At 41.1% G+C, this 27,069-nt stretch overlaps 1 protein-coding gene across 2 annotated transcripts in view; it reads left to right on the top strand.

The window, feature by feature from the left end:
• The window catches only part of LOC109910819 (cytospin-A), a 301,509-nt gene that overhangs the window by 160,268 nt on the left and 114,172 nt on the right, over positions 1 to 27,069 (top strand). For both annotated transcript variants that reach the window (XM_020510070.2, XM_020510069.2), the window contains exon 10: positions 8,878 to 8,936. In XM_020510070.2, coding sequence (XP_020365659.1) covers positions 8,878 to 8,936 — 59 coding nt within the window. The remainder of the gene's footprint in view (positions 1 to 8,877; positions 8,937 to 27,069) is intronic.

Here is a 27,069-nt window from a genome sequence, read left to right as displayed (position 1 = left end):
CATAGCCTCAAGATTAGAGGGAGCAGATTTAGGACTGAATTGAGAAGGAATTTCTTCACCCAGAGGGTTGTTAATCTATGGAATTCCTTGCCCAGTGAAGTAGTTGACACTACTTCAGTAAATGTTTTTAAAAAAAAGGTAGATTTTTTTTGAACAATAAAGGAATTAAGGGATACGGTGAGAACGCGGGTAAATGGATCTGAGTCCACGAAAAGATCAGCCATGATCTTATTGAATGGCGGAGCAGGCTCGAAGGGCCAGACAGCCTACTCCTGCTCCTAGTTCTTATGTTCTTATAATACCATTAGGGAGGGAATTCCAGGATTTTGACCCAGCAACAGTAAAATCTGCTGCCCTGTCCTTCTAAATGGAAGTGGTCATGGGTTTGGAAGGTGCTGTCTAAGGACCTTCAGTGAATTTCTGCAATGCATTTTGTAAATGTACACACTGCTGCTACTAAGCATCAATAGTGGAGGGAGTGAATGTTTGTGGATGTAGTGCCAATCGAGCTGGCCTGCTTTGTCCTAGATGGAGTTGATTGTTGTTGGAGTTGCACCCATCCAGGCAAATGGGGAGTATTCCATCACACTCCTGACTTGTGCCTTGTAGATAATGGACAGGTTTTGGGGAGTCAGGAGGTGACTTACTCACTGCAGTATTCTTAGCCTTGGACCTGCTCTTGTAGCCACTATTTATTTGAAGAGTCCAGTTGAATTTCTGGTCAGTGGTAACTCCAAGGATGTTTGTAGTGGGGATTCAATGATGGTAACACCATTTAATGTCAAGGGGCTGTGGTTAGATTATTTCTTATTGGTGATGGCCATTGCCTGGCATTTGTATGGTGCAAATGTTACTTGCCACTAGTCAGCCCATGCCTGGATATTGTCCAGATTTGATGCATTTGAACATTGACTGCTTCAGTATCTGAGGAGTCGCGAATGATGTTGAACATTGTGCAATCATCAACGAACATCCCCACTTCTGACCTTATGATGAAGATCTCATTGATGCAGTAGCTGAAGGTGGTTGGGCCAAGGACAGTACCCTGAGAAACTCCTGCAGAGATGTTCTGGAGCTGAGATGACTCACTTTCGGCAATCACAACCAACTTTCTTTGTGTCAGCTGTGACTCCAAATATGGAGAGTTTACCCCCAATACCCATTGATGCCATTTTTACCAGTGTTCGTGGATACCACACTCAGCCAAATGTGGCCGCGATGTCAAAGCCTGTTGCTCTCACCTCGCCTCTAGAATTCAGCTCTTTCATCTCCATGTTTGAATCAAGGCAGTAATCAGGTCAGGAGCTGAGTGGCCCTCAGATTTGCAATTATCTTGGTTTCCTTTTTATTAATCTCTGAATCTTTGCATGTTTGGTGATTGTTATTTCAATGTCCTGTCTATAATTGTATCTTGTTCTGTTTATGCTTGATGCTAAACTTCAGCTTAATTATCCTCAACAGTAAAACAATTACAAACTGTGAATACCAAGATAACTGCAAATCTTAATTTAAAACAAAAAAACAACAGTGATAAGAGGTGGATTGTAACAGCAGGGAGGTGGAATCTCTAGCACAGTCTGCAACCTCATGGCCCGGCATATTCCCCCACACAACCATTACTATCAAGCCAGGGGATCAACCTGGTTCAATTGAGAGTAGGAGGCCATTGCCAGGAGCAGCAACAGGCATAACTAAAACTGAGGTGTCAACCTAGTGAAGCTACTAAACAGGACTACTTACATGCCAAATAACATAAGCAGCAAGTGATAGACAGAGCTAAGCAAACCCACACCCAATAGATTAGATCTAAGCTCTGCGGTCCTGCCACATCCAGTCATGAATGGTGGTGGACAATTAAACAACTCACTGGAAGAGGAGATTCACTGGAGCACCTCAATTGACAAGTTCCCATCCAAGCCATCAGCTATCATGACTTGGAACTATTATCACTGTTTCTTCAGAGTGGATCAGATTCCTGGAACATCCTTCCAACAGCACTGTGGGCGTCTTACACCCCAAGAACTGCAGCAGTTCAAGGAAGAAGCTCACAAACATCTTCTGTAGAGCAATCGGGGATTGGCAATAAATGCCAGCACCATCCGACATTGAAAAGCATTGTAACATTTGTTCAGTTTTTGGTTTCCTGTAGTTTGTTTTCTTAAATAATTAAATGGCTGTGTTTTTGTGAATGCTACCACCAGATGGAGCAGTAAGTGTGCATACACAAGAACAGAACAGTGCAGTGTGACACCGCAGTCCAGAGATGGAACAGTAACTCCCTACCACAAATATAGTGCTACCAGTATAATCACCGTCAATTATATACATGCTTCTGAAGGACCTTGGCTAATAGAGGCTTCATTTCATTCTTATCAGCAACTTTAATCCTGCCCTTGGCCCAGATTGAATTAGCGCAAGGACTTAGGAGTCCCGGAAGTGGCTGAGGCAGCACAAAATAATTGCTATAAAATGAAGGTTAGACAGTCTGCGCATATGCTTAAGTTGACACCACTATAACTAGAATATGGTGACGCGAACAGCATATATTCAGACAAATCTTGAAACCTGTTGTTGTGAGCACGTGACCAGACCACTTGCACATGCATCGGCAGCCATTTTATTGGCCACTTTGATATTCGGAATAATTAATCCATAGTTATATATTGAAAATAGAATAGCAATTGTGTACATATGTGTGAGATAGATCTTCCCCAAAATTGGCCACTTTGTGCTCTCAATACCAGAGGCGCAATTGGAAGGTGCCCAGCTGAGTAATCGTTCCAGCCTGCCATTTTAAGTATGTTTTAAAACACTTTCAGCATGTTTTAAAACTTAAAAGTTTAAAAAATGGCTTAAGCTGCGGCCCACCATTGTGGAAGGTAAACCCCTCTGTAGAAAGCCAATGATCACAGTAATGGTCAGGTGAATGGAGTTGACCTTGGGTGCTGACCTCTTGACTTGCCACAAGGAGGACATCTACAGGCAATTAGCCTACTTCCCAATGCCATAAAAGATCTGCTAGGCAACTGGAAAATTATAGTCAGCCTTTAATATTTGGGATTTTAGATTATTTACTCATCTTAATTACTAGCTTCTCAGGCAAGCAGATAGATATTCCATCCTGTTATGACCCCAGCTGATGGTAATACTGGAGAAGTTAGATACCAGAATTAAACCTTCTCTGCTCCAAAGGAAACAACCTGAGTTTATCCAATCTCTCTTCAATAGCTGGTGGATTTCCTTTGCACCTCTCCAATGCAATCATATTTTTCCTCCTTCCTCTAGTGTGGTGATCAGAACTGCGCACAATACTCCCAACTGTGACCTAAGCAAAGTTCTGTACAGCTCCAACATGACTTCCCTGCTCTGATAATCTATGCCTCGACTGATAACCATGAGTGTCTCGTATGCCACCTTAACTGTCACATCAACCTGCCACTTTCAGGGATCTGTGGACAAGTATCCCAATATCCCTCTGTTCCTTTGAGCTTCCTAGTGTCTTGCCATTCATTGATTACTACTTTGTCTTCTCCTTCTTCCAAAGATTTTAGCAATAATAGCAAAAGCATAAATTCAGGGTTTTTCCCAGCAATATCCGATAATCAATCTCAGGGAAATATCTCTGCAATCTTAACTTGTTAATTTTTTATTTAACTGACTCAGTAAAAGAAACTGAGACACTACAGGAGGAACAGAGATAGTAGGAACTGTAGATGCTGGAGAATCTGAGACAACAAGGTGCAGAGCTGGATGAACACAGCAGGCCAAGCAGCATCATAGGAGCAGGAAGGCTGACGTTTCAGGCCTAGACCCTTCGTCAGAAATGGGGGAGGGGACGGGGGTTCTGAAATAAATAGGGAGAGAGGGGGAGGCAGATAGAAGATGGATGGAGGAGAAGATAGGTGGAGAGGAAACAGACAGGTCAAAGAGACGGGGATGGAGCCAGTAAAGGTGAGTGTAGGTGGGGAGGTAGGGAGGAGATAGGCCGAGAGTAACTTTTCACATGTAACATCTGCTCTTCACCTCATTAATTATGCTACCTGATCTTTGGTGCCTTTCTCGTGGAATCATACCAAAGCAGAGTTGGAAGTGCTCCCCACTGCCTGAGCCTTATGGTGTTCAAACCATTGGCACCATATCTAAAATCTACCTGCATACCACTTCAGGTACTTCAGTCCACAATCTGCTCCTCATACTTTGGTTCTAGACAATTCTGGCGCAGAGAGGAGTGCCCTACTTTGCAGACTGGAACTGGAGGTGCTGGTGGACAGTCTGGTGGAAAGGAGCACTGTTCTTTTTCCATCTGACTGCCACAGGAGACAACGGTCACTGGGTGAAGAGAGGATATTCAGGAGCACAGGAAGAAGGTTATGTAGTCTGCATGGGCAGGCACGACCATTTTCTCCCCTCTACTTCATATTCATAATGCTACACTTATTCTAACTCTGCACTGCACATACATCTCACCAAAGCTCATTGACTAAAAACCTCATACATTGCATTCATCATGTCTACTCGAGCTCATGTCAACTTCATCCTCACTAACAATTCCTCTCTCTGCATTTCTTACTCACACACTGGGGACACCTCACCACCTCTCCAGCTCATGCATCACTAATAACTCATCTTCTATCAAACTCAATCCCTCCTTCTATCTCATTGCAGAAATAAAATTAGCCCAGAAATAAAATTAGCCCAGAAATAAAATTGAGATTGAAGTCTCAACAGCACTCTCGTTGACTTACCTGTAATCCCTGGAATAGCTGCACTTAATCTGCCAGCCTGATTGTGGCCCAATCTCCAAGGACACAAATCCCCAGACTCTGCTAAGATTGACTGAGGCCAAGCCCTGGACTGACAATGGATCCCTTGACTGACTGTAGAAGCACTCCCTGACTGATCATAGTCCTCCTTGACCCCACTAAGGCCTGTTCCCTTTGACTTTCATACAGAACCATTTGCTTGAAACACATGTAGTGTGCTTGGGTATAAGTTGCTGGCACATGCTGCAGTTGTGACTTTGACATTTATGTTACTTCATAAATACATATTCACCCTTTTGACTGTTCAGTGCTCCATATGACAAGCTGCCTGCCCTTCCCTCTGTGCTAAAAAGCAATGCAAGATATGGAGGCTGACAGTTAGAGACTGAGCTCTGAAGACCTTGTGTGCTAAAAGGTAATGTGAGCCACGCAGAGGCTGGAAGCTTCCTAGTAAGCACAAACTGAGTGAACCCAATGAGTTCAAGCTAAAAGCCATAAGATGCATCCCATATAGATGCTTGAGATACATTTGTGTCCCTGTGTACAAAGCAACCTGGCAGAAGAATGCAAGTTATAGGTTTCCGTTGAGTTCCAAAGCAAAGTGTTCAAGGACTGATATAGTGTGAGAGTTAGTCAAGGGCATGCCTGATGTACGGTGAGGCTGCTGCTTTGCCCATGCTGACTAATGTGGATGAAGTATTGAGGACCATAGTGTCCCTGCAACATGCAGGGACATTGTGTTGATTTACATGTCAGGGGTCTTCTTTCTCTACTTTCTTGGGGAAGAAGAGAATTGGAAGCAACATACTGACAAGGCAAATTGGGCATTAATGAGATGCAGATGCATGGAAATAAGGTAGTAACCACTCAATTCTTAAGTCACCATTTAAGGCTTGAAGCAAAGATTGCAAAACTTGTTCTCTATTGAAATTCTAATTTCTCTTATTCTCGCATATTTTTCCAACTTTCATGCCATTTCTCATGCCATAACATGGGACAAAATTCCATCCTATGTATCAAGGTGGCAGCGGTGGCAGGGTAGGAAGTGTTCTGTGCCTATATGTACTTGGCCAGCTGCTATCTGATTTGTTTTTTTTGTTTAGTTTCTTCATTTTTTCATTTCTCTTTTGCATCAAAGTTCACCTTTTCTTCTTCTCTGCGGCTGTGGTAGAGGAAGGCAGTTGTGAGGGCCTGCTGCATTGACAGCAGCCTGGTCGATCCAAATGTCCGTTCCTCGTGACAATAATGGCCGCAGCTTTATCAAAGGCTTCATCGTTAGTAGGTCTGTTCCGTTCCTTCTGGCGGCAGTGCATCAGTTTCAGTGATGTCTGTAATGGTGGCAGCATTGTGTACCGGTTTGTTCCTTGTGGCTAAGGCGGCTTCGGCCGGCGACTGTAGTGGCGACAGCTTCAGCATTGGTGACCTGGTGGGTCCAGTCTGTCCCTCCTTGCTGTGGTAGTAATGGAGTGGTTCGCTGACAGCTTTGGCAATGGCAGTGTGGTGGGTCTGGTCTGGAAATCCACACTTTGACGGCTTCATGGGCGGCTTTGGCAGTGGTGTCCCATAGCCATCCAGAAAGCCAGGAGCTGTGGACGGAATAAAAGACTAACTTTGTCTCAATTATTTCTTTTTATAATTTCTGTAATTAAAATGGCACTGAATTGTGGCGACTTGTACACATCTCACTGTATTTTCATAAATACAAATGACAACAAATTGGTATTTTATTCTATTCTAATTGTTGCAAAATCAATGCAGTAACAAGAGTGGATTCAAATCTGATTCCCTGATTGAAAGATGTAATTGTGAGAATTGAGTACGTGTGACTTGTTGCAAAATTTGATTTGCTAAAAGGATATTGGCAAATTCCAATACCCAGTACAGCGAAAAAAAATCAGCTTTTATGACGTTGGATGGACTTTATTCATGTAAAGTCATGTCCTTTAAAAAGGAAAATTCACCAGCAACATTTCAATGATAAATCAACATAGTCATAGATGTTTATGCAGCCATGTTTTCCACATCACTGATTTGTTAGTGCTCAGCCAAATCTGAGAAGAACACTTATATCATTTGAATGAACCACTTGATTGGTTAAAATTAGAATTAGGAACCAATTTGTTCATAGATCTAGCTATAATTTGAATTTGCCAAAGCAAAAGTGACTTATTTGGGTCACACTGTGAGACAAGGAAAGTTGCGCCTACAGAAACAAAAATGAGGCTATTTTTGATTTTCTCATGCCCAAGACAATAGAAGAAATTCGGCAATATGTTGGCATGAGTGTATTTTATCAGACGTTTGCGGCAAATTTAAGAAGCATAAATGCTCCCCTGATGAATTTGTTGAAGAAAGACAAGAAAGTTGAATGGACAAAAGAATGTCAGATTGTTCTACACAATTTGAAAGCGGTACTGAGAACTGCAGTTCTTTTAACACTGAATTATAACAAGCCATTTAAACTGGCTCCAGATGCTAGTGATGTTCCTGTTGGTACAGTGTTGGTACAGTAAGATGAGACAGGGATTGAACAGCCAGTCAGTTATTATTCACACAAGTGTGTTAAAAGAAATATTTAATAGTGGAGAAAGAGACACTGGCTTTGGGTTAGCTCCGCAGTATTTTGATGTTTACACATCCAACAATTCTGTAGAGACTGTAACCTTTGGTTTGTTTGGAGAGATTCTATTAAAATAATCTAAGACTGTTTCATTGGAGTTTAATGCTGGGGCCATGCAGCTTGGGGGCCAGTTTGTTCAATTGGCTGGATGGTTGGTTTACAGCGCAGAGTAACAGCAACAGACCAGGTTCAGTTCCTATATTGGCTGAGATACTATGAAGGCTCCGTCTTCTCAGTATTGCCCCTTGCCTGAGGATTAGTGACCCTCATGTTAAGCTCACCAGCAGTCCATGGTCCTCTGAGACTATGACAGTTTTCACTTTTGATGCAATTTCAAATCATTCTTATAAATGGCAAGGAGAATCTCAAGGCGGATGTTTTGTCAAGAGCAAGTTTGAAAGAAAATGAAAAAAATTATCAAAATAAATTTTTGTAGGTGAATGTTGTTATGAAAATCCTGCTGTATTTGTGGTGAGGACGACAGTTCCTGAGCGCGGGGCTTCACCACTCATGGGCTTATGCAGTTAGTCTGGCCACATCCACGTGGCTTCATCATTGTCCTTCCAGATCAGTCACTTGTTTTTTGGTTTTGGTTGCCCTGGGGCTTCCTCCTGCAGGAGCACTGGGCCTCGCGTATCTCCACTCCTGCTCCATCTCAGGTGGCAGCGTCGGAAGACAAGCGAGGACCCCTTTGGTCGATATCCAGTGTTGCAGGAGGTGCGGGACCTGTGCAGCATGACGGTCTCCAGCTTGGAGGCATGGAAGCAACAGAGCTAGTGGCAGCAGAAAAGGAGCACGTTGCCAGGATCCAGGGACAATGTTGGACAGTGGCTACTGGATGAGCAGTGAGGGTGAAGTCTACAAAGTGGGAAAGATCAACTTGTGAAGCTGTTTTAGTTTCAGCAATATCTATTTAATATCAATTTATTCAGTATTTTACAATTTATACAATTTATTCACTAATTTATCCTGTAATCCAAGGTGGCACTGGAGCATGGTAACGTTATACACTTTTCACTGCGCCTGGGTACAAGTGACAATATTAAATAAATCAAATCAAATCACTATAAGTAGAAACAATGTTACAAAGGAATTTTGATAGAGAATGAAAATGCCTCATAAGAATACCTTTACAGTTTTTCCTTGTGGGAAGGTGTGATAAAGGTTTATAATATGTAGTCCTTCAAGACTTTAGATTTACCTTTGCCAACCAATTGAAAGAGCTTTTCAATCAATCCCACTCTCCTGGTCTTTACCGACAGCCTTGACAATTCTCCCTTCATGTATTTAGGAGTAGGAGGAGTGTAGACTGTACCATGACAAGATTATGTATTCATTGAAGATTTTTATTTTAGAAGATGTATTGGCTTTATAATTTGTTGTTTCAGTATAGTTTCAAAATTTAGGTCTGTACAATCAAGGATAATTTGATCAATTGTGAGCTAACTCTGATAATGGATGGGTAAAATCATCAATTTTATTTTCTTTTCTCAGAGCTGACATTTGATTTGAGAGCTACTCCATTCAGAATGCCTGGTTCTAGCAGCATAATGGTAAGCTTTGCATTTCTGTTATTACAATTTCCGTTGAGACCAGTATTTTTTTAATCCAATATTCCATGTATTTACTAAAGAATAAATTCACAAGGTTCCCTTTTTAACGCAAAAGAATTTTACCATTATTAAATAAGACAAAGGGTATGAATACTAATAACTACACGCTATCTTAAATAGTACTAAGATCTCAACTCTACTAATTTGAGACAACTCGCTTGACTTGAAGTTAAACAGAAGCCTCGTAGTTAATTGTTCCCTGGCGTATTCTCCATGGCAGCACTATTACTTGGTACTTGCATCATATGATCTAGTTATTAGGAGTGGTATCATTGCATAAATACGACAAGGTAGCAACCCAGGAGGAAAAAAAATATCAGAAGTCAGTTTATCACTTTAAGAAGACATAGACAGTCAGTCAACATAGAAAGTACATAAATGGATGAGCATTCAACAGCATTTGTGGAAGTAGCGTAGTGCAAAATCGACACTCCAGAGAAAACCTTCATTTCAGAACTGGTAAGAGGTGCAGGAAAATCAGTGTGGGCTAGGAAGTGAATAAGAACCAGACAGAGGGAGCTGAAGGAGTCCTTGCAGAAGAAGTATCTGTGGGAGCAATTTGGACTTCCATGATTGAAGTTCGAAATCTCTATGGGCAAGAGGAATAAACTTTTAAAAAGATGGCATAAGAGGCCAGAGTGAAAAGGAATACTTGCTTTTCAAAACAAACATCCCTGCCATCATGATGAGGCTCCATGTGAATAGCTACAGTTGACAGAGCAAAGGCCAGAATTTTAATTTATAGCAAGACTGCAGTATTGTATAAGACACAGAGTACATTTAAGTAAAAGGCAAATATAAAAGATTTTTTAAAAAGTCTAATAGAAGCATTTAAAGACCATGATAAGATTGGGTCACTCATAATTTAAACTACAGTTTTTAGCAAGAAGATTTATGATAGGCGTAACCACAGAAATTTATTTTTAAAATTGTACAAGAAGACTTGCAATGTATTTTAGACTGTGAAAGACAGGAAATGATCCATTTTACATGTAAAGAAACATGGAACCTCCATCTTGGCTGCAGAAGGTAGGACTGTCTGCGTGCTGTCTGCACATTCTCCCCGTGTCTGTGTGGGTTTCCTCCGGGTACTCCAGTTTCCTCCCACAGTCCAAAGATGTGCAGGGTAGGTGGATTGGCTAAGCTAAATTGCCCATAGTGTTCAGGGGTCTGTAGATTAGGTGGGTTATAGGGGGATGGGTCTGGGTGGGATGCTCCAAGGGTCGGTGTGGACTTGTTGGGCCGAAGGGCCTGTTTCCACACTGTAGGGATTCTATGATTCTATGAAACCACCAGTTTGATCTTTATAAAAGACAGAAAAAAAAAGGCAAACTTTAGAGTTACAGTATTGCTATTTAATGGAATTTAAAGCTTTAAAACAATAAAACATCATAGCATTGCCATAATTCAGACTTTATTGCTTTATAAGAAGAAAATGTTACAGCATTGCTATAATCCAGAGTTCACAAACTCACAGACTAAGAAAATACCGTTAATGTTATGCAATAATGTAACTATACAAGCTTGAAGAGCATTAAAACACTGTTGCTTCTGTACAAGATTGAAAGCTTTAAAGCCATCCACATTTTTATATGGCAGAAAAATTAAATCTTTCAGGAATATCAAAGAAGTGACATTGGTATGCTACATATTTAAAACAGCTTTAACATAATAAAAATAAATACTCAGAATTGCAAAAGTGGAGATGAAGGCCATTTGGCCTGTGGTCTCTGCACTAGCTGTCCAATTGGGCATTGAGATTTAGTGCCATTCACCTGCCTTTTCCTCATACCATTGTTTTTATTTAAATAGTCATCTAATGCCTTTGTGAATGCCTCAATTGAACCTGCCTCCAGCACACATCCAGGCAGTGCATTCTGGACCCAAAGCACTTGTGTGAAAAAGTTTTTCTCACATCACATTTGCTTATTTTGCAAACCATTTTAAATCTGTGCCATCTTGATCTTGGTCATTTTATGAGCAGGAACAGTTTCTTCCAATCCCTGTCCAGCCCCCTCATGGGGGAAATGTCTATCAGATATCCTCCTGTTCTCTCCAAGGACAACAGTCCCAAACTCTCCAATGTATCCTTATAATTGAAGTTTCTTGTGTCTGGAATCATTTTCGTAAATCTTTTCTGCACTTTCTCCAAAGCATTCACTGTAGTGTGTCGCCCTGAACTGTACACATTACTCTTTCTGTGATTTAACATGTGTTGTACACAAGTTCAGCATCACCACCTCACTCTTGTACTCTATGCCCCTATTAATAATACCCAGCATACCATATACTTTGTTAACTGCCGTCCATCTGCCCTGCCTCCTTCAGTGATCTGTGCAAATATACACTCAGGTCCCTCTGCTCCTCCACACCCGCTCCTTTAGAATTATACCCCGTATTTTATGTTGTGTCTCCATGTTTTTCCTGCCAAAATGCATTACCTCACATTTTTCTGCACTGAACTTCATTTATTACCTATCTGCTCACTGCACCACCTTGTCTGTGACCTTTTGAAGTTCTGAGCTGTTGTCCTCACAGTTTACAATGCTGCCAAGTTCTGTATTAACAGATTTTGAAATTGTCTCCTGCACACCAAGATCTAGATAATAAATACATGTTAAGAAACACAGAGGTCCCAAAGTCTGCTGTGCAGGGCAAGCATTAGCATTCTAGCATTGCCCCTCACTGGCAACATCATGGCACAGAAGTCATGCTGCCCATGGCACATAGCCTGCTCTCACCCAGCTGTTATCTATTGGATGTCAGGGGCATGCACAATGATTTCATGAGGCCTGGTCTCAGTCGTTCTTGTCCTTTATCCCTCAATAACCAACCTTGTGAGGCTCCTGGACCCTCAAAGGCACCAGGTACACACAAGCGCTCTAAGGTTTCAGAGACATAGGAACTGCCAGGGTAGTGAAAAGACATGTCTAGGAAATGGTGAAATAACAAGGTGTAGAGCTGGATGAACACAGCAGGCCAAGCAGCATCAGAGGAGCAGGAAAACTGATGTTTCGGGTCTGTACCCTTCTTCAGAAATGGTACTGGGGATGGCTGACACTCCTTCATACACGCAGTTCTATTCTTTCAGCCTTGACATTGTTTAACTAGCACACCACTCTTTATCCGATCATAACTACATTGTCCGAATACGCTCTGATTCAGCCCCACTCAGTCCCCAGTGTCCACTGTAGATCTAAAGCTTGTCATTAAACAGTAGGGGAACATTACATACAGGTAAACAGTCTGAAAAATCCAAATATGAGCTTTTATTTACAGACAAAAAAAGCCAACGCAAACAAATCCAATAGAGGCTTAAGTTCACCCAACAATGCTAATTAGTTTTCGGTATTGTGACCAATTCATGTTTTACAGTCCAGTACACCCTTGGAGGGTGCCAAATAGTAGTTAGTTTTTGGTCAACATTGGCCTTTTGTTATGTCACTGGTGCTAACTTCAAAATGATTGGGTTCCCCATTTTCAATCTGCAAGCACCGATTGCATATTGCAAATTGTCTTTGACTTGCACCTGATCCTAACAAATGGGCAATAAAATGAATGTAAATTAATCAGAATTAGGTTTTATTGTCACATGTATTCAAATATAGAAGTACAGGAGTTCAGTGAAAAGTGTACAAAGTTGCCATTCACTAGTGCCATGTTAGATATGAAAACCCAAATTTAAAACAAAACATCCTAGGTACAAAAACCAAAACAACCATGTAAGATACTAAAACCAGAATTAAGCAAAAAGCAAAAATACAAGGTAAAGCAGAGCGAAGAAGAAAGGGGGAAGCATCCAAATCTAAAAGCCTTATCTCCATTAGGTAGCCTTGTCTCCATAAGTGAGCCTCCCTCCCCAAATCCTTGAGTCTCAGTGCCACTGCAGGCCCTCAGAAGTTGCTCCTGCTGCTGCCACAGGCCCTAGGAAGTTGCTCTTGCTCCTGCTGCTGCTGCAGGCCCTCAGAAGTTGCTCCTGCTGCTGCTGCAGGCCCTCGGAAGTCACTCCCGTTGCCACCAGAAGCCCTTGAAAGTCACTTCCCAAGTCTGTTGCTGCCGCTGCCAAATTCTGGAACATGCTGCCCCCCAACTCGTTGCTGCATTTCTGCTCTTGCTCTTGCCAGTGCCCCGCTGAAGACACTGCAGAATGCAAAAAGAAAAGAAAAAAGAGCAAAAGTAAAAGAAAGAAGAGGAGACAGAAGCAGACAAGCCCCGGGCTCAGCAGCCCAAACGCTGCACTGCTGCTACGCTGATATCTGGGTTTGCAAACAGCTATTTCATGTACTTGTTCCTTCAATGTCCTGCCATCCAGCAAACATTGATCTTGTGCTTTCATCCATCTGCCGACCTTGGGTGTTGTCCCTGCCATTTCCTAGTAGCACTTTGCATCTAGCAAAGGGAAATTGATGGTAGGGAATGCAACTCGCAGTGCACACCATTAGCACAGGACCCTGCCTGGTTGCAACGTACCCTTATTTGCCCCTTTTTACTTTTCACTACTTTGACAGCCCATTTTCTCCCCTCACCCCCCCGCAGTGTGGAGACCCACCATATTGAATGTCACCTACAAATGTCGTCCTTGTCCCAAACATCGACATTACACCTAAGCCTGCCATGCTGTCTGTTGCCATTTTGCATAGCCTCATTCATCTTGAGTTTCCACCTGTCAACATCCTGTCCTCACCACTGCAAATGTCTCGTCATCTTTCTTTACCCCCAGTCTTGACTCCCTCACCCCTTTTGGCAGTGATCCTCCTATTGACCCTACAGGCCCTGTCTTACACATTCTTGAATGATCAATGGATGGACCGCCTGGACCTCATTGATTGACTTCAAGGAATTCCTAGACATGACTAACCACTGTAGTTGCAGCTCGCCGACAGATGTCACTTGAAATTCACAGATGCTTGTGATGAATTTAGAGGGCCGCACCTTTACTGGGACAAATTCCCTGAATGTGAATGTTCCAAAACAATGTCCAACCGTTGTCAAGCCCCAAGACTATGTGCTTGCTGTGCCCAGGATTGATGGTACTGGGAGTTCCTGACAGAGTGCCCACCTCACAAACTGAAATGAGGACTAGCCCCACCAGTTTCCAACATGGCCATTTGGCCAGATGGCACATGGTATGGGTGTAAGATTGACAATGGAGCTTAAGGGGGATGGTGGGTGTAAGTGAGATGGAATCGTTGTTACTGTAAAAGTAGTTATATACCTGAATATCTAAATGTAACCTATGAGAAAAATAAACTGAAAGGGGTTGTTGTATAATATGATGGTTATGAAAGAGTAAATGTTTTGCATGAAGCTGCAAAAAAATCTGTGTCAATATCAGTCTATGGCTAGAGAAGCTAAAATCTATCACAAGGTCCCAGTGCAGATAGATGGGTCGTCTTCTGCAGCGGATAGTCTTTGTAATTATGCTTAACTTGAGGGTGTGTAAATTGTACCTTTTGCTATCACACAATAAGCTACATCTTGTGTAAACAATACCATTTCATGTTAATACTCAGTAGCGGTATATCCTCTTCTATTACTAATTGGATAAAACTTTTAGACTCACCTTTAACGTGGAAGAGGATTGTGGCATACCAAAAACACAAGCCAACAGAGATAATCTTGCAAGATATGGCAGGCGATTTTTCAACATTAAGATCCGCTTGCCTATTTAGCGCCCCCTATCTCTAGGAAGGTCCAGTTTGCAATTGATAAATATGAGTTGTGAGGCAGTTGCACAAAATGATTTAATTAGTTCAGAACTGGTAATACACCCCTATATGTTGTCTGAACCCTGAAGCTTGAGGGACAATTAATGTTATTTGCTCCTATATTCAGCATTTTCTTCAAGTAGATACTTTTGTGCCAACAAGCAGGTCATCTGCTTGAAGCTTGGGTTGTACAATTGAATACTCTAACATCCATTATTTCATTCTAAGTACTTGAAATAATCAGTGCCAAAATATAACAATTTATTATGTGAGTAATAAGTATACAAGTAAGGGCGTCATGGTGGTTCAGTGGTTAGCACTGCTGCCTCATACTGCCAGGGACCTAGGTTCAATTCCAGCCTCAGACAACTGTCTATTTGGAGTTTGCACATTCTCCTCATGTCTACATGGGTTTCCGCTGGCTGCTCCAGTTTCCTTCCACAGTCCAAAGATGTGCAGGTTAGGTGGATTGGCCATGCTAAATTACCCATAGTTTCCAGGGATGTGCAGGCTAGGTGGATTAGCCATGGGAACTGCAGGGTTACAGGGATTGGTTGGAGGGGTGGTCTGTATGGAATGCTCTTCAGAGGGTCGGAGTGGATTTGATGGGCCCAATAGCCTGCTTTCCACACTGTAGGGATTCTATGATATCATTCTATGATTCTAATTGTTTAATATGCATCATGGAATGCCTGGAAGGTTGTTGCAACGTTATTAATGAGTGGTTTACTGAGATATTTTGTTTCTTTCAGTTTATAGTTTAAGTATTGAACAACACACACAAAATTCTCCTAATAAAAAACGTTTGGAACATTATTATATCTTAAAATTGTACTTTGTCTCTTTGGGTTATAGTCTCTGTACAACATCTTTCTTTTCAAAGGATTTCTTCTTTTCCTTCCAGGCTCATAGGGTGGCTTAATGATAACATTGCTGATATATAAGTATACAGTAATGTTAACACAAGATAGATCCTTCCTGTACTACTTGGACATTGCCAAATTTTCTTAGCAGGCACTTATCTTCTATAAGAGCATAAGAAATAGAAACAGGAGTAGGCTATTTGGTCCCTTGAGCCTGTTTCACAATTCAGTAAGATTATAGCTGATCTGACATTCCTCACATCCACTTTCCTGCCCTTTCTCCATAACCCTTGGTTCTCCTGTTGATCAAGACTCTATCTGTCACAGCCTTAAATATACAGAAAGACTATGCCCCCACACATTTCTTTGGCAAAGAGTCCCAAAGACTCACAACCTGTTGAGAGAAGAAATTCCTCCTCATCTCTGTATCAAATTGGCACCCCTTTATTCTGAAACAAAGCCCTATGGTCTTAGACTGTCCCAAGAGGGGAAATCATCTGCTCAGCATTTACCCTGCCAAGCCCCTTAAGAATCATATACGTTTCAATGAGATCACTTCTCATTCTTCTTTACTGCAATGAGTAGAGTCCCAAGATAACAAGGTGTGGAGCTGGAGGAACACGGCAGGCCAGGCAGCAATCAGAGGAGCAGGAAAGCTGACGTTTCGGGTCTGGACCCTTCTTCAGAAATGGGGGAGGGGAAGGGGTCTCTGAATTAACTGGGGGGGAGAGCAGTGATAGAAGGTGGATAGTGGAGCAGATAGGTGGAGAGAAGACGGACAGGTCAAGGAGGCGGGGATGAAGCTAGTAAAGATGTGTGTAGGTAGGAAGTTAGGATGGAAGTTGGTCAGTGAGGAGGGAGGGGCGAATAGGTGGGAGGGAAGACGGACAGGTCAAGGAGGCGGGGATGAAGCTACTAAAGGTGAATGTAGGTAGGAAGTGGGGGTGGGGGGTTGGTCAGTGAGGTGGGAGGAGTGGATAGGTGGGAGAGAAGACGGACAGGTCAAGGAGGCGGGGATGAGAGGGGGTCTGGTCTTGGGATGAGGGTGGGGCTGGGGAGGTTTTGAAGCTCGTAAAGTCCACATTGAGACCATTGGGTTGTAGGGTTCCAAGGCAGAATATGAGGTGCTGTTCCGCCAGTTTCTGGGTGGCATCATTGTGACACTGGAGGAGGCCCAGGATGGACATGTCGTCCAGGGAGTGGGAGGGGGAGTTGAAGTGGTTCGCGACTGGGATGTGTTGTTGTTTGTCACGAACCAAACGTAGGTGCTCCACAGAGCGGTCTCCGAGCCTCCGCTTGGTCTCCCCAATGTAGAGGTGGCCACATCGGGAACATTTACGAGCTTCAAAATCTCCCCACCCCTGACCTCATCCCAAGACCAGCCCCCCTCTCATCCCCGCCTCCTTGACCTGACTTTCTTCTCTTCCACCTATCCGCCCCTCTGTCCTCACTGACCAACCTCCATCCCAACTTCCTACCTACACTCACCTTTACTAGCTTCATCCCTGCCTCCTTGACCTGTACGTCTTCTCTTCACCTATCTACTCCACTATCCACCTTCTATAACCGCGCCCCCTCTCTATTTATTTCAGAGCCCCCTTCCCCTCCCCCATTTCTGAAGAAGGATTCAGACCCGAAACGTCAGCTTTCCTGCTCCTCTGATGCTGCCTGGCCTGCTGTGTTCCTCCAGCTCCACACCTTATTATCTCAGACTCCAGCATTGGCAGTTCCTACTATCTCTGAGTAGAGTCCCAGCTTGTTTAGCCTTTGCTCGTAAGACAATCTATCTGTACCAGGGATCATCCAAGTGAACTTTCTCTGAACTGCCTCCAATCAAATGATAACTTTCCTTAAATAAGGGGAGCAAAGCTGCTCACAGTACTCCAGAGATAACAAGGTGTACAGCTGGATGAAGCAGCATCAGAGGAGCAGGAAAGCTCCAGTACTCCGGATATGGTTTCACTAGCAGCTTGAACATTTGCAGTAAGAAATCCCTACTTTTATACTCCAACCCCTTTGTAATGAGGGCCAATATTTCATTACTGTCCCTGATTACCTGCTGCACCTGTGTGCTAGCTTTCTGTGTTTTATGCACAAGTACCCTCAAGTCACTTTATGGTTTTGCAGCATTCAGCAGTTTTTCTCCATTTGAATAATATTCTGTTGTTCTGCCCTTCTTTCCAAAATGAACAACTTTGCATTTTCCCACATTATATTCTAATAACCAATATTTTGCCCGTTTACTCAACCTATCAATGTAAACTGTTTTCCATCTCACAACCTGCCTTTTCATCTTTTCTGATGTTGTCTGCAAACTTGGCTACAGTATATTCACTTCCTTCCTCTAAGTCATCAACATATATTGTAAACATTTGTAGTCTTAGCACTGATATCTGTGGAACCCCACTTGTCATGGGTAGCCAATATGAAAAAGAAAAACTGAAAGAACTGCAGATGCTGTAAATCAGGAACAAACACACAAGTTGCTGGAAAAGCTCAGCAGGTCTGGCAGCATCTGTGAAGAAAAAATCAGAGCTAACGTTTCAGGTCCGGTGACCGTTCCTCAGAACTCAAATGAAAATATGGAAAAGAACCCTGAAATAACTCTGCAGAGGCTGGTATCCTGTCACCAAGTCATCCTCTATTTATACGTGCATACTTGACATTGGTCTGGCTTCCTCCGAGCCAGCTCTCAGAGTGAACAGAATCTCTGGCAGTCTTGTTTATATCTATCAGCCAGGGCTCTCTGAATGAATCAGGTTAATAGCCCAAGTCAGGGAACTCATATTCTATGAAGTCCATCTGTTAATTTGTCACAATCACTACATCCCTCATCCCCTAAGTCTAGGCCTTTTTTCTTCTCTTGTATTCTCCCCTGAGGTGTTTTTGCACCAGGTCCGGTTCCTCTGACTCAGCCTTGAATACGGGCAGCTTATACCGGACCATAGCCTGCCTCTTGTGCCCAGAGCATCTCAGAAGAAATTCATCCTCTTCAGGGCTATCACTGACTTTGACCTCATTATATGCTTTCCCTTTCAACTCAATCCTTGGCTTATGGACTGAGGAGTGGCAGATGGACTTTAATTTAGATAAATGTGAGGTGCTGCATTTTGGAAAGGTAAATCAGGGCATGACTTATACATTTAATTGTAAGGTCCTAGGGAGTGTTACTGATCAAAGAGACCTTGGAGTGCAGGTTCATGGTTCTTTTGAAAGTGGAGTTGCAGCTAGATAGGATAGTAAAGAAGGCGTTTGGTATGCTTGCCTTTCTTGGTCAGTGCATTGAGTATAGGATTTGGGAGGTCGTATTGCAGCTGTACAGGATATTGGTTGGGCCACTTTTGGAATGCTGCATTCAATTCTAGTCTCCCTGTTGTGAAACTTGAAAGGGTTAAAAAGATTTACAAGGATATTGTCAGGGTTGGAAGGTATAAGCTATAGGGAGAGGCTAAATAGGCTGGGGTTATTTTCCCTGGAGCATCAGAGGCTGAGGGGTGACATTATAGAAGTTTACAAAAGCACGAGGGGCATGAATTGGGTGAATAGCCAAGGTCTTTTCTCTGGGGTGAGAGAGTCCAAAACTAGAGAGCATAGGTTTCAGGTGAGAGGAGAAAGATTTAAAAGGGACCTAAGAGGCAACTTTTTCATGCAGAGGGTGGTGCTTATATGAAATAAGCTACCAGAGGAAGTGGTGGAGGCTGGTACAATTACAACATTTAAAAGGCATCTGAATGGGTATATGAATAGGAGGGGTTTAGAGGGATTGGGCCAAATGCTGGCAAATGGGACTAGATTATTTTAGGATATCTGGTCAGCATGGACGAGTTGGACTGAAGGATCTGTTTCCATGTTGTACAGTTTTATGATTCTATGACTCAATAGCCTCCTTAACTTCCTTGGTTCGCCATGGTTGGTTTATCCCTGTTTTAGAATCTTTCCTCCCTACTGGGATGTATTTTTTCTGAGGGTCATGGAATTACCTTCTTAAATATCTACCACTGCTTGCTTACTATCATTCCTGTTCATCTATGCATCCAGTCCACTAGCTAACTCTATCCTCATTTCATTTTAATATCCTTTAAGTTAAACACAGTTGTTTCCAACTCAAGTTTCTCACTCTCGAACTGAATATTAAATTCTATCATGTTATGATCACTGCTTGCTAGAGGAGCTTTTGTCGGATGTCATTGATTAAACCTGCCTCATTTCCCATTATCAGATCCAAGATAGCCTGCTTCCTGTTTGGTTCCATGACGTGTTGCTCAAGGAAACTGTCCCTAACACACTTTATGAATACATTATCATAGATTATCTGTTTTTATGATGACAGTTGAAGGTTTAAACCCGTGTCTTAGAGGGATTAAATATAGATTTGAAACACTTGGGAATTAACAATGCAAGATTAGGAGATAATGAGTTTTGGCTTATTTTGATAGCTAATTCATCAGAGTATAATCATCTGCTTTTCAGACTGCAGTATTCTGGGTTAATTGTACTTCATTGCTGGACTGTTGGGAATTCTGTCTTCTCTTAGATCTTGTATTTCTCCAGTTCAATGAAAATATAAAGTTGGATTATAGGTTTTAATTAAAGGAGGACAGAGGTAGGATTCTTTATACCTATTCAGAAATTGCTTGAAGTGTGATTGGACAGCTGGGGAGTGATAATATTACAATGTTTTGGGTAATTTCAGTTACTGAATGTACAATTAATCTCAAACAGTGAAAATCTATAACTTTATTCACGAAAGGTGAAATTATGGAATGCAAAGTATGTGTAAAATTTTAGTGAGGGAAATAAAAGTCTGATTCAGTTATCCAAGAAGTTATTTAATCCTCAATTTATAAACGATACCAATAGAACTAAACTTAGAATATGTTCAGCTTTCAAAAGTTTTATTGTTTGACTGTCCATTGTCATTGTAATGACATAAAATTAGCTTTTTTATACGAAGGCTGAGGCTAGATTTTTCCTCTTGTCTTCCTGATTTATTGTAACAGTGATTCATCCTGTACTGATAATTCTTCATACTCCCTAAACCTAGAGATAGCACTAGTGCTACCTCTGCTTTATAGTAAATTCAACTTGTATTAGCATGGGTTGTGATACTTCCCTGCACTTTACTCAAAAATACTGGAAAAGGGAATCATTTCATAACTGTGCCAGATCATTTCCTCAATTGAAATGCACACTGTGATCATTTGTAATGCTTCTTCAGCTCCTTTGGTTCAGACGAACTGAACTAAAACCAAACTGGAATTGAACCAGAACAAAAACCAGCAGGTCTGGCAGCATCTGTGAAGAAAAAATCAGAGTTAACGTTTAAGGTCCGGTGACCCTTCCTCTGTTCTTTCGGAACTGAGGAAGGGTCACCAGACCTGAAATGATAACTCTGATTTTTTTCTTCACAGATGCTGCCAGACCTGCTGAGCTTTTCCAGCAACTTTATGTTTTTGTTCCTGTTTTGCAGCATCTGCAGTTTTTTCGATTTTTATTTGGAATTGAACTGGAACCTTATTGAGTTATAAACTATAGTATCAAAATTATTTAGTACTTAGGTACGCTACTGTAGTCCTGTAATGTTATTTTTAAATTTAGTCTCCTAAAGAATCCATAAATAAATTCAAAGTTATAATTCAGACCAGAAAAGGTATTAACATTACATTCACTGTTGTATGTAAAACCGATGAAGGATTAAGTATTAGAAGAGCACCTGCCTAAAGTAGAACCAACTGATTCAACTCAAAGATTCCATCTTCCAGTCAGGGAAAACATACTACTTCAGAAGTATTTTTAAGAAGTAGGCTAAATTTGTGTGACCTGTGTATTATACATTAAGGATTGTTTATTTGTAATATCCATTTGAGTATCATAGAATTGCAACAAATAGATAAAGGCATTTGATACTGTAGTGGGATTTATGTGCTGCTTAAAGGAGATGTAACAGATTGATTTACTTTACTTGACAATAAGCAGTTAATATAGATTTGTTTGCATAGCCAGTTTTTAACAAGTGGCTACATTTCATAATTTGCCAACCTCCAAAAGTAGCTTCTTTGATCGTGAAATGCTCTTTCTCATAACATACAACAGATTTAAAACTATTATTGATGTAGCCTTAGCCACAAAGTTCAATTCCGCCAATTAGACCATGTGATAAACAGCCCAGCTCTGATCATGCAATGGCTAACAATTTAATTCAAATCACATACCTGGATTATAGGAAGGAATTGTATGTTGGTTCCCGATATCATAGCAGTGACAAAGAAAATTACAATAAAGAATTAACAATACCTTGGCACACTCTATTTGTATGTTTTACAGAGAACGCAAGTTGAAGTGTGCTATGCGCATGTAACCCGTTAAGGAGACATTGAGCTTTGCCCTTGAGAATGTACTCCGACATTATTTCTTTATAGGACAGAACAACAGATGGCAGGATCTTGTGATCAAATCACATGGCTGGAATTAAAACCTTCTTGCAGATTAACACCTTTGAATCCATTGCTGCCTTGTAAAATATTTTAGTCCATATGTCACCCTTTGTAAGGGAGATGAAATTCTGGGCTGAGAGAAAGGTTAAAGGTATTTTTAAAGGAGTGATATATCCCAAAATGTTCAAACATAATAGCTCAGATTTTTGTGAAGGATTTTATGGGATTCCCTATTAGAATTTTTCTTTTGCCCTTCAGTTCAACATTTTTCTGTCCTCAAAATTGTTGGAATGTGAGCTGATAACAGCATGGAAGCAATTATCTGCTCCCACTGCTCTCCAAGTATCTATTTGGGTGCATCTCGCATCTATCCTGTCAACCTGCTGCACCAAAGCCTCCAATGTGTATCAGACAACCCTAGAGTGCACACTCTGCATGTTATGCCATTATTTCTCCATTTGCAGGACTGACATTCTCTCCCAGCCATCTCCAGCACCTGTTGAAGGCAAAATATACCTCCTCTTTAAGAGGTGAATATGAGCTTTATGAAGTGCAAGCTAGGTTAATTGGCGTTAACCTTAAATGACCTTGGACTGCAGAGGCGTGCAGCTACGTAACATTTCACACCATAATTTTAAATTGGCAAGCAATATGAAGTTTACATGCTGCTTGTTTTATTTTGTGTGCATGCAAGTTAATATTTTATCACTTGTTTTTTGGGCCTTATTCAGTTTTTCCAACTGTCTTAATTTTGATGTTCTGTGCATTTACTGAAAGTAGAAATGATCATTGTTCATATGAACTTTAAAAAAATGTGGTTTTAAGATTTATTTTATACTATTTGATACAAAATATAAGTTGGCCCAAAATTTGAATCCTTATTGCCACCAAAACTATATTCCCTTATAGGGGTGTGCACTATGCTGCCAGCTGCTTGTGGTATAACCACCATCTTGCAAAGGGCATTCATGCAGGTGGTGCTGCAAACATGGATGCAAACGATGTATTGTATCATGATATCAATCCAGCCAGCTAACCTGATGCCCATTTACCAAATTTGGATTATACAGGTCTATTTAAAGAATTTTTTTGTCACTCAGCAAAGATCAAATGTTTAGAAAATAACTTACAGATTAGCTAATCTTGATGAATTTATGATGTTGCAAATGATCTGAAATTATTCTTGAGTTTTAGGAACACAGCAGGTCAGGCAGCATCAGAGGAGTAGGAAAGTCGGCATTTTAGTTCGGGACCCTTCTTCAGAACTGAACTGAAGTTCCGAAGAAAGGTCCCGACCCGAAATGTCAACTTTCCTACTCCTCTGATGCTGCCTGACCTGCTGTTTTCCTCCAGCTCCACACTGTGTTCCTCCAGCTCCACACTGTGTTGACTCTGACTCCAGCATCTGCAGTTCTTGAATCTCCTATTCTTGAGTTTTGTTTTGAGGTGTTCTGGTGAGTTGTTGGGTTTAGCAGAGTGTCCTTGCAGGGAAAGCAGAAGCGTAAGTAATCTGATCATATAAAGACTACAATAGATTAGAGAGCTGCAGTTGCAATACTACATCATTGCAGCGCAAGTTGGAGGGTAAGCTATGCCATATTGGAGTCTGTCTCCTCCACTCTGCATAATATTAACAGGAGATTGTATGATAGACATTCTGCATCTCTGTATACATTGCCTGTCAGCTTTTTTTAATTGCTGCTCGATCAAGTTCTGCATTTGAGACTCCTGTAGCAAAAGCTCCTCCTCAACCATACCCTCCTGTAGGTTGGCACCTGAACTAGTCAATGGACTACAGGCAGGCCAGAGATACACTAACCCTTTGACTCACCAAATGCTGATCCCAAATCAATACTAGTCCCTGAGATATGTTAATTGCCAATATCTGAATTGGTGTCTGCAACTGTCAGATCAAGTGACAAGGCCTCTCCATTTGTGATGTTGTTCCTTTCTGCTAGGTCTGCTATGGCAGGGCAGGTGGCTTTTCTGCACATGCCCTTTTACCTCCCTTCTTCTCACTTCTCTTCCTGTAAGGCCCAAGCACTCTTTCCAGGTGAAGCAGCAATTTACATGTACTTCTTTCAAATTAGTCTATTGTATTCATTGCTCACCATGCAGTCTCCTCAATATAGAAGAGATCAAATGTAGATTTCAGTGCATCCTTTGCAGAGTACATCATTCCAGTCCACAAACATATCTTCAGCTTCAGGCGGTTGTCGTTATAATTCCCTATCTTGTTCTTATCCTGACATTTCTGTCCTTGGTTTATTGTGCTGTTCCAGTGAGCTCAATGTAAGCTTGAGGAACAACACCTTAGCTTTCAATTAGGCACTGTATAGCTTTCTTGACTCAGTAAAGTTTAACAACTTAAGACCATAACATCTGTCCCATTTGTTTCCTTTTCTTTGTTTGTTTCAATTTTTCTCTTTACTTTTGCTTTCAGTCAGCAGCACAGCTGCTCTAGGCATGTATAACATTGCTAACTTTTCCCAGTTCTTATGAAGGGTTGTAGACTTGAAGTATGAACTCTATTTCCTTCCACTGGTGCTACCTGACTTGCTCAGTATTTCCAGCATTTTCTGTTCTTGTGGCAATTCTTCGATGTCTGAAATTAGGAAGCAAAAGTTGACGTGTGGGAAGGTAAAGGGATAGAAAACCAGACACCACTGGTGACACTATTAGCAGCTTGCTCGTTGTGAACAGGATGTACCTGAGCTAAGAGTTGAAAAGAAGTGTAAAGCAGTAATGTACCATCATCCTGAATATTCACATCTATGTCAAATTTTAGGTTAAATTTAAGCCATTCGTACATGCACTCAATCTTTAGTAGATGCTATTATTGTTTCTTTAACTTGCAAAGGATATATCCCTTCCCAATAAAAGGCAAATTACACCATTCTAACTCTGATTAGAGATGGTGTTGACATGTGGTTAATAATGAGTCATTCACATAATGTTGAGTCCTTTTCCAATTTGATCTTTTCCTATTAGTATTATTTTAATATCAGTTTCAATAGATAGAATTTCATTTTATTGTCTCATTAAAACACTGCATTTTGACATTACAACAATCCTATGGTACAGTACTGGATGACAACTCGGCAGTCCTGGTGGATGGCTCAAAAGTCACATTCTTTTGTTGTAGAAATGTGAGTGTTATGAATTTGGTCTCATTGATACTTTCTTTTGAATAAAATGTGGCTGTTGCTGGCAAATTGGCATTTGCTTCCTATCCCAAATTGCCCCTGAAAAAGGGATCATGACGGCTTTCTTGAAGTGCTACCGCCCATCTGGTGAAGTTACGTTCACAGAGCTGTTGAGAAGGGAGTTCCAGGATTTTGACTGAACAACAGTTAAGGAAAAACAACAGTTCCAAGTCAGGATGGCATGTGCCTTGAAGGGGAAGTTATAAGTGGTTATGTTCCCATATGTCTGCTGGCCTTGTCCTTGTAGGTGATAGAGCTTATGTATTTAGAAGGTGCTGTCAAAGGCTTCTGGGAGAGTTGCTGGAGTGCATCTTACATATGGTACACAATGTTGCCACTGTGCTTTGGTAGCAGAGTGAATGTTTAATCAAACTTATCCTGAATGGTGTCAAGTTTCTTGAGTATTGCTTGAACTGTGGCCATTGGCCTAACTATGTTGAGATATAGTTTAAGTTATTATTGTTTGACATTAAAAAAAATCTCACAGCAAAACCTAACGAGAATTTAATTCAAAGATGGGAAATAAGAGGTGTTTGTCAGTGAACCAAAGCAGTACTGTGTGTTGTACTCAATAAGGGACTCTTGGCGTTTCTAATTGTCACTAAAAATTTACATTCGGCAGTAAGAGGTCAAATTTGGAAATCATAATCAAACTAGGAGTGAAGCTTGAAAACTAAAGTGAGTTAGACAAATTGTGCAATTGAATGGACTGGTGACAGATGAAATTTAATCATACTATGCAAAGTATTGCAAATAACTTTCCATTAATAGTATCCCAGTGATGGAGGTTGAATCTGAAAGAGTTATTAGAGTATTAACAGTCCATTGGTAAACATGTTGAATCACTATGGAGCAACAATCAACAAAGTTAAGTGACATGTTTGAGGACTAAATGCTAATTTTTCAATCACATCAGTCACTAAACAGAATAGAAGAATTTGAATCCCATATTTGGACAGTTACAAAATAAAATTCCAGTTTGGTCACTGCTTGATGCTGATTAAGTAATCTCAATCAGGGGTACTGCAATTGACACTAGTAATCGCCTACCCACTTGACATGGCTTTGGGCCATACCATCCTATCTATCAAGTCACTGAGAAGGTCTTCTGACTAATGCTGCGCTCAGACTTTCTTATCTGAAATTCAGTGCATGGTTATGAATCAAGAATGTTTTTCAGGTCTAAGGAGATGGAAACTTTCCAAGTTCAGATTTTTGATTGTCGGAACTTGGTTTGAAGTGTATATTTGTCAATCTACATTGTGGATAGAATCATTTTGAATAGCTTCCACTGTAAATTAGCTTATCTATCCTCACTGGCAAACTTATTCATAGAGTAATATTGAATAATATATTCATAGTTCATGCTGCCTCTGAAAGTGTAGATAGATATGAGTCACCTTTTCTATAAACAAAGATGAGAAAACGACAAGGAGAAAAACACCACGATAAAATAAATTTGTTCATATTGATGGTGTTTGGAAGAACACTTTACAAGTCAATGAGAATATTTTGACCTTTGAGCTATATAAAATGTATACAGTTCACGTGAGAATTTTATGCACCTGATCAATATATGTGAAAAGTGATTTTCTCAAATTTACCAGATAGATATTTAACTATATTTATGAATGAACAACCTCCCCCAGCTCATGAACACACCTTAATTCACATCAGTTGAAAACTGGATGATCAGTGGTCATGTTTGACATTTGATGATTTGTTCCAGCAGGGATTGTTGACCTTGTTCTAATCTTTAGATCTCCGCTTGTTTGCCTTGCAATTTATAAAGTGCTTTGTGGCACTGGTTTCCTTGGGAATGAAGTAAGACAGGTGGAAATATTGAAAGATGTGGAACATTT

This window comes from Rhincodon typus, chromosome 24 (genome assembly GCF_021869965.1).
Source record: "Rhincodon typus isolate 14 chromosome 24, sRhiTyp1.1, whole genome shotgun sequence".
Lineage (NCBI taxonomy): Eukaryota > Metazoa > Chordata > Chondrichthyes > Orectolobiformes > Rhincodontidae > Rhincodon > Rhincodon typus.
The sequence above is the reverse complement of the archived record's forward strand: the minus strand, read 5'-3'. Positions and strand labels throughout refer to the sequence as shown.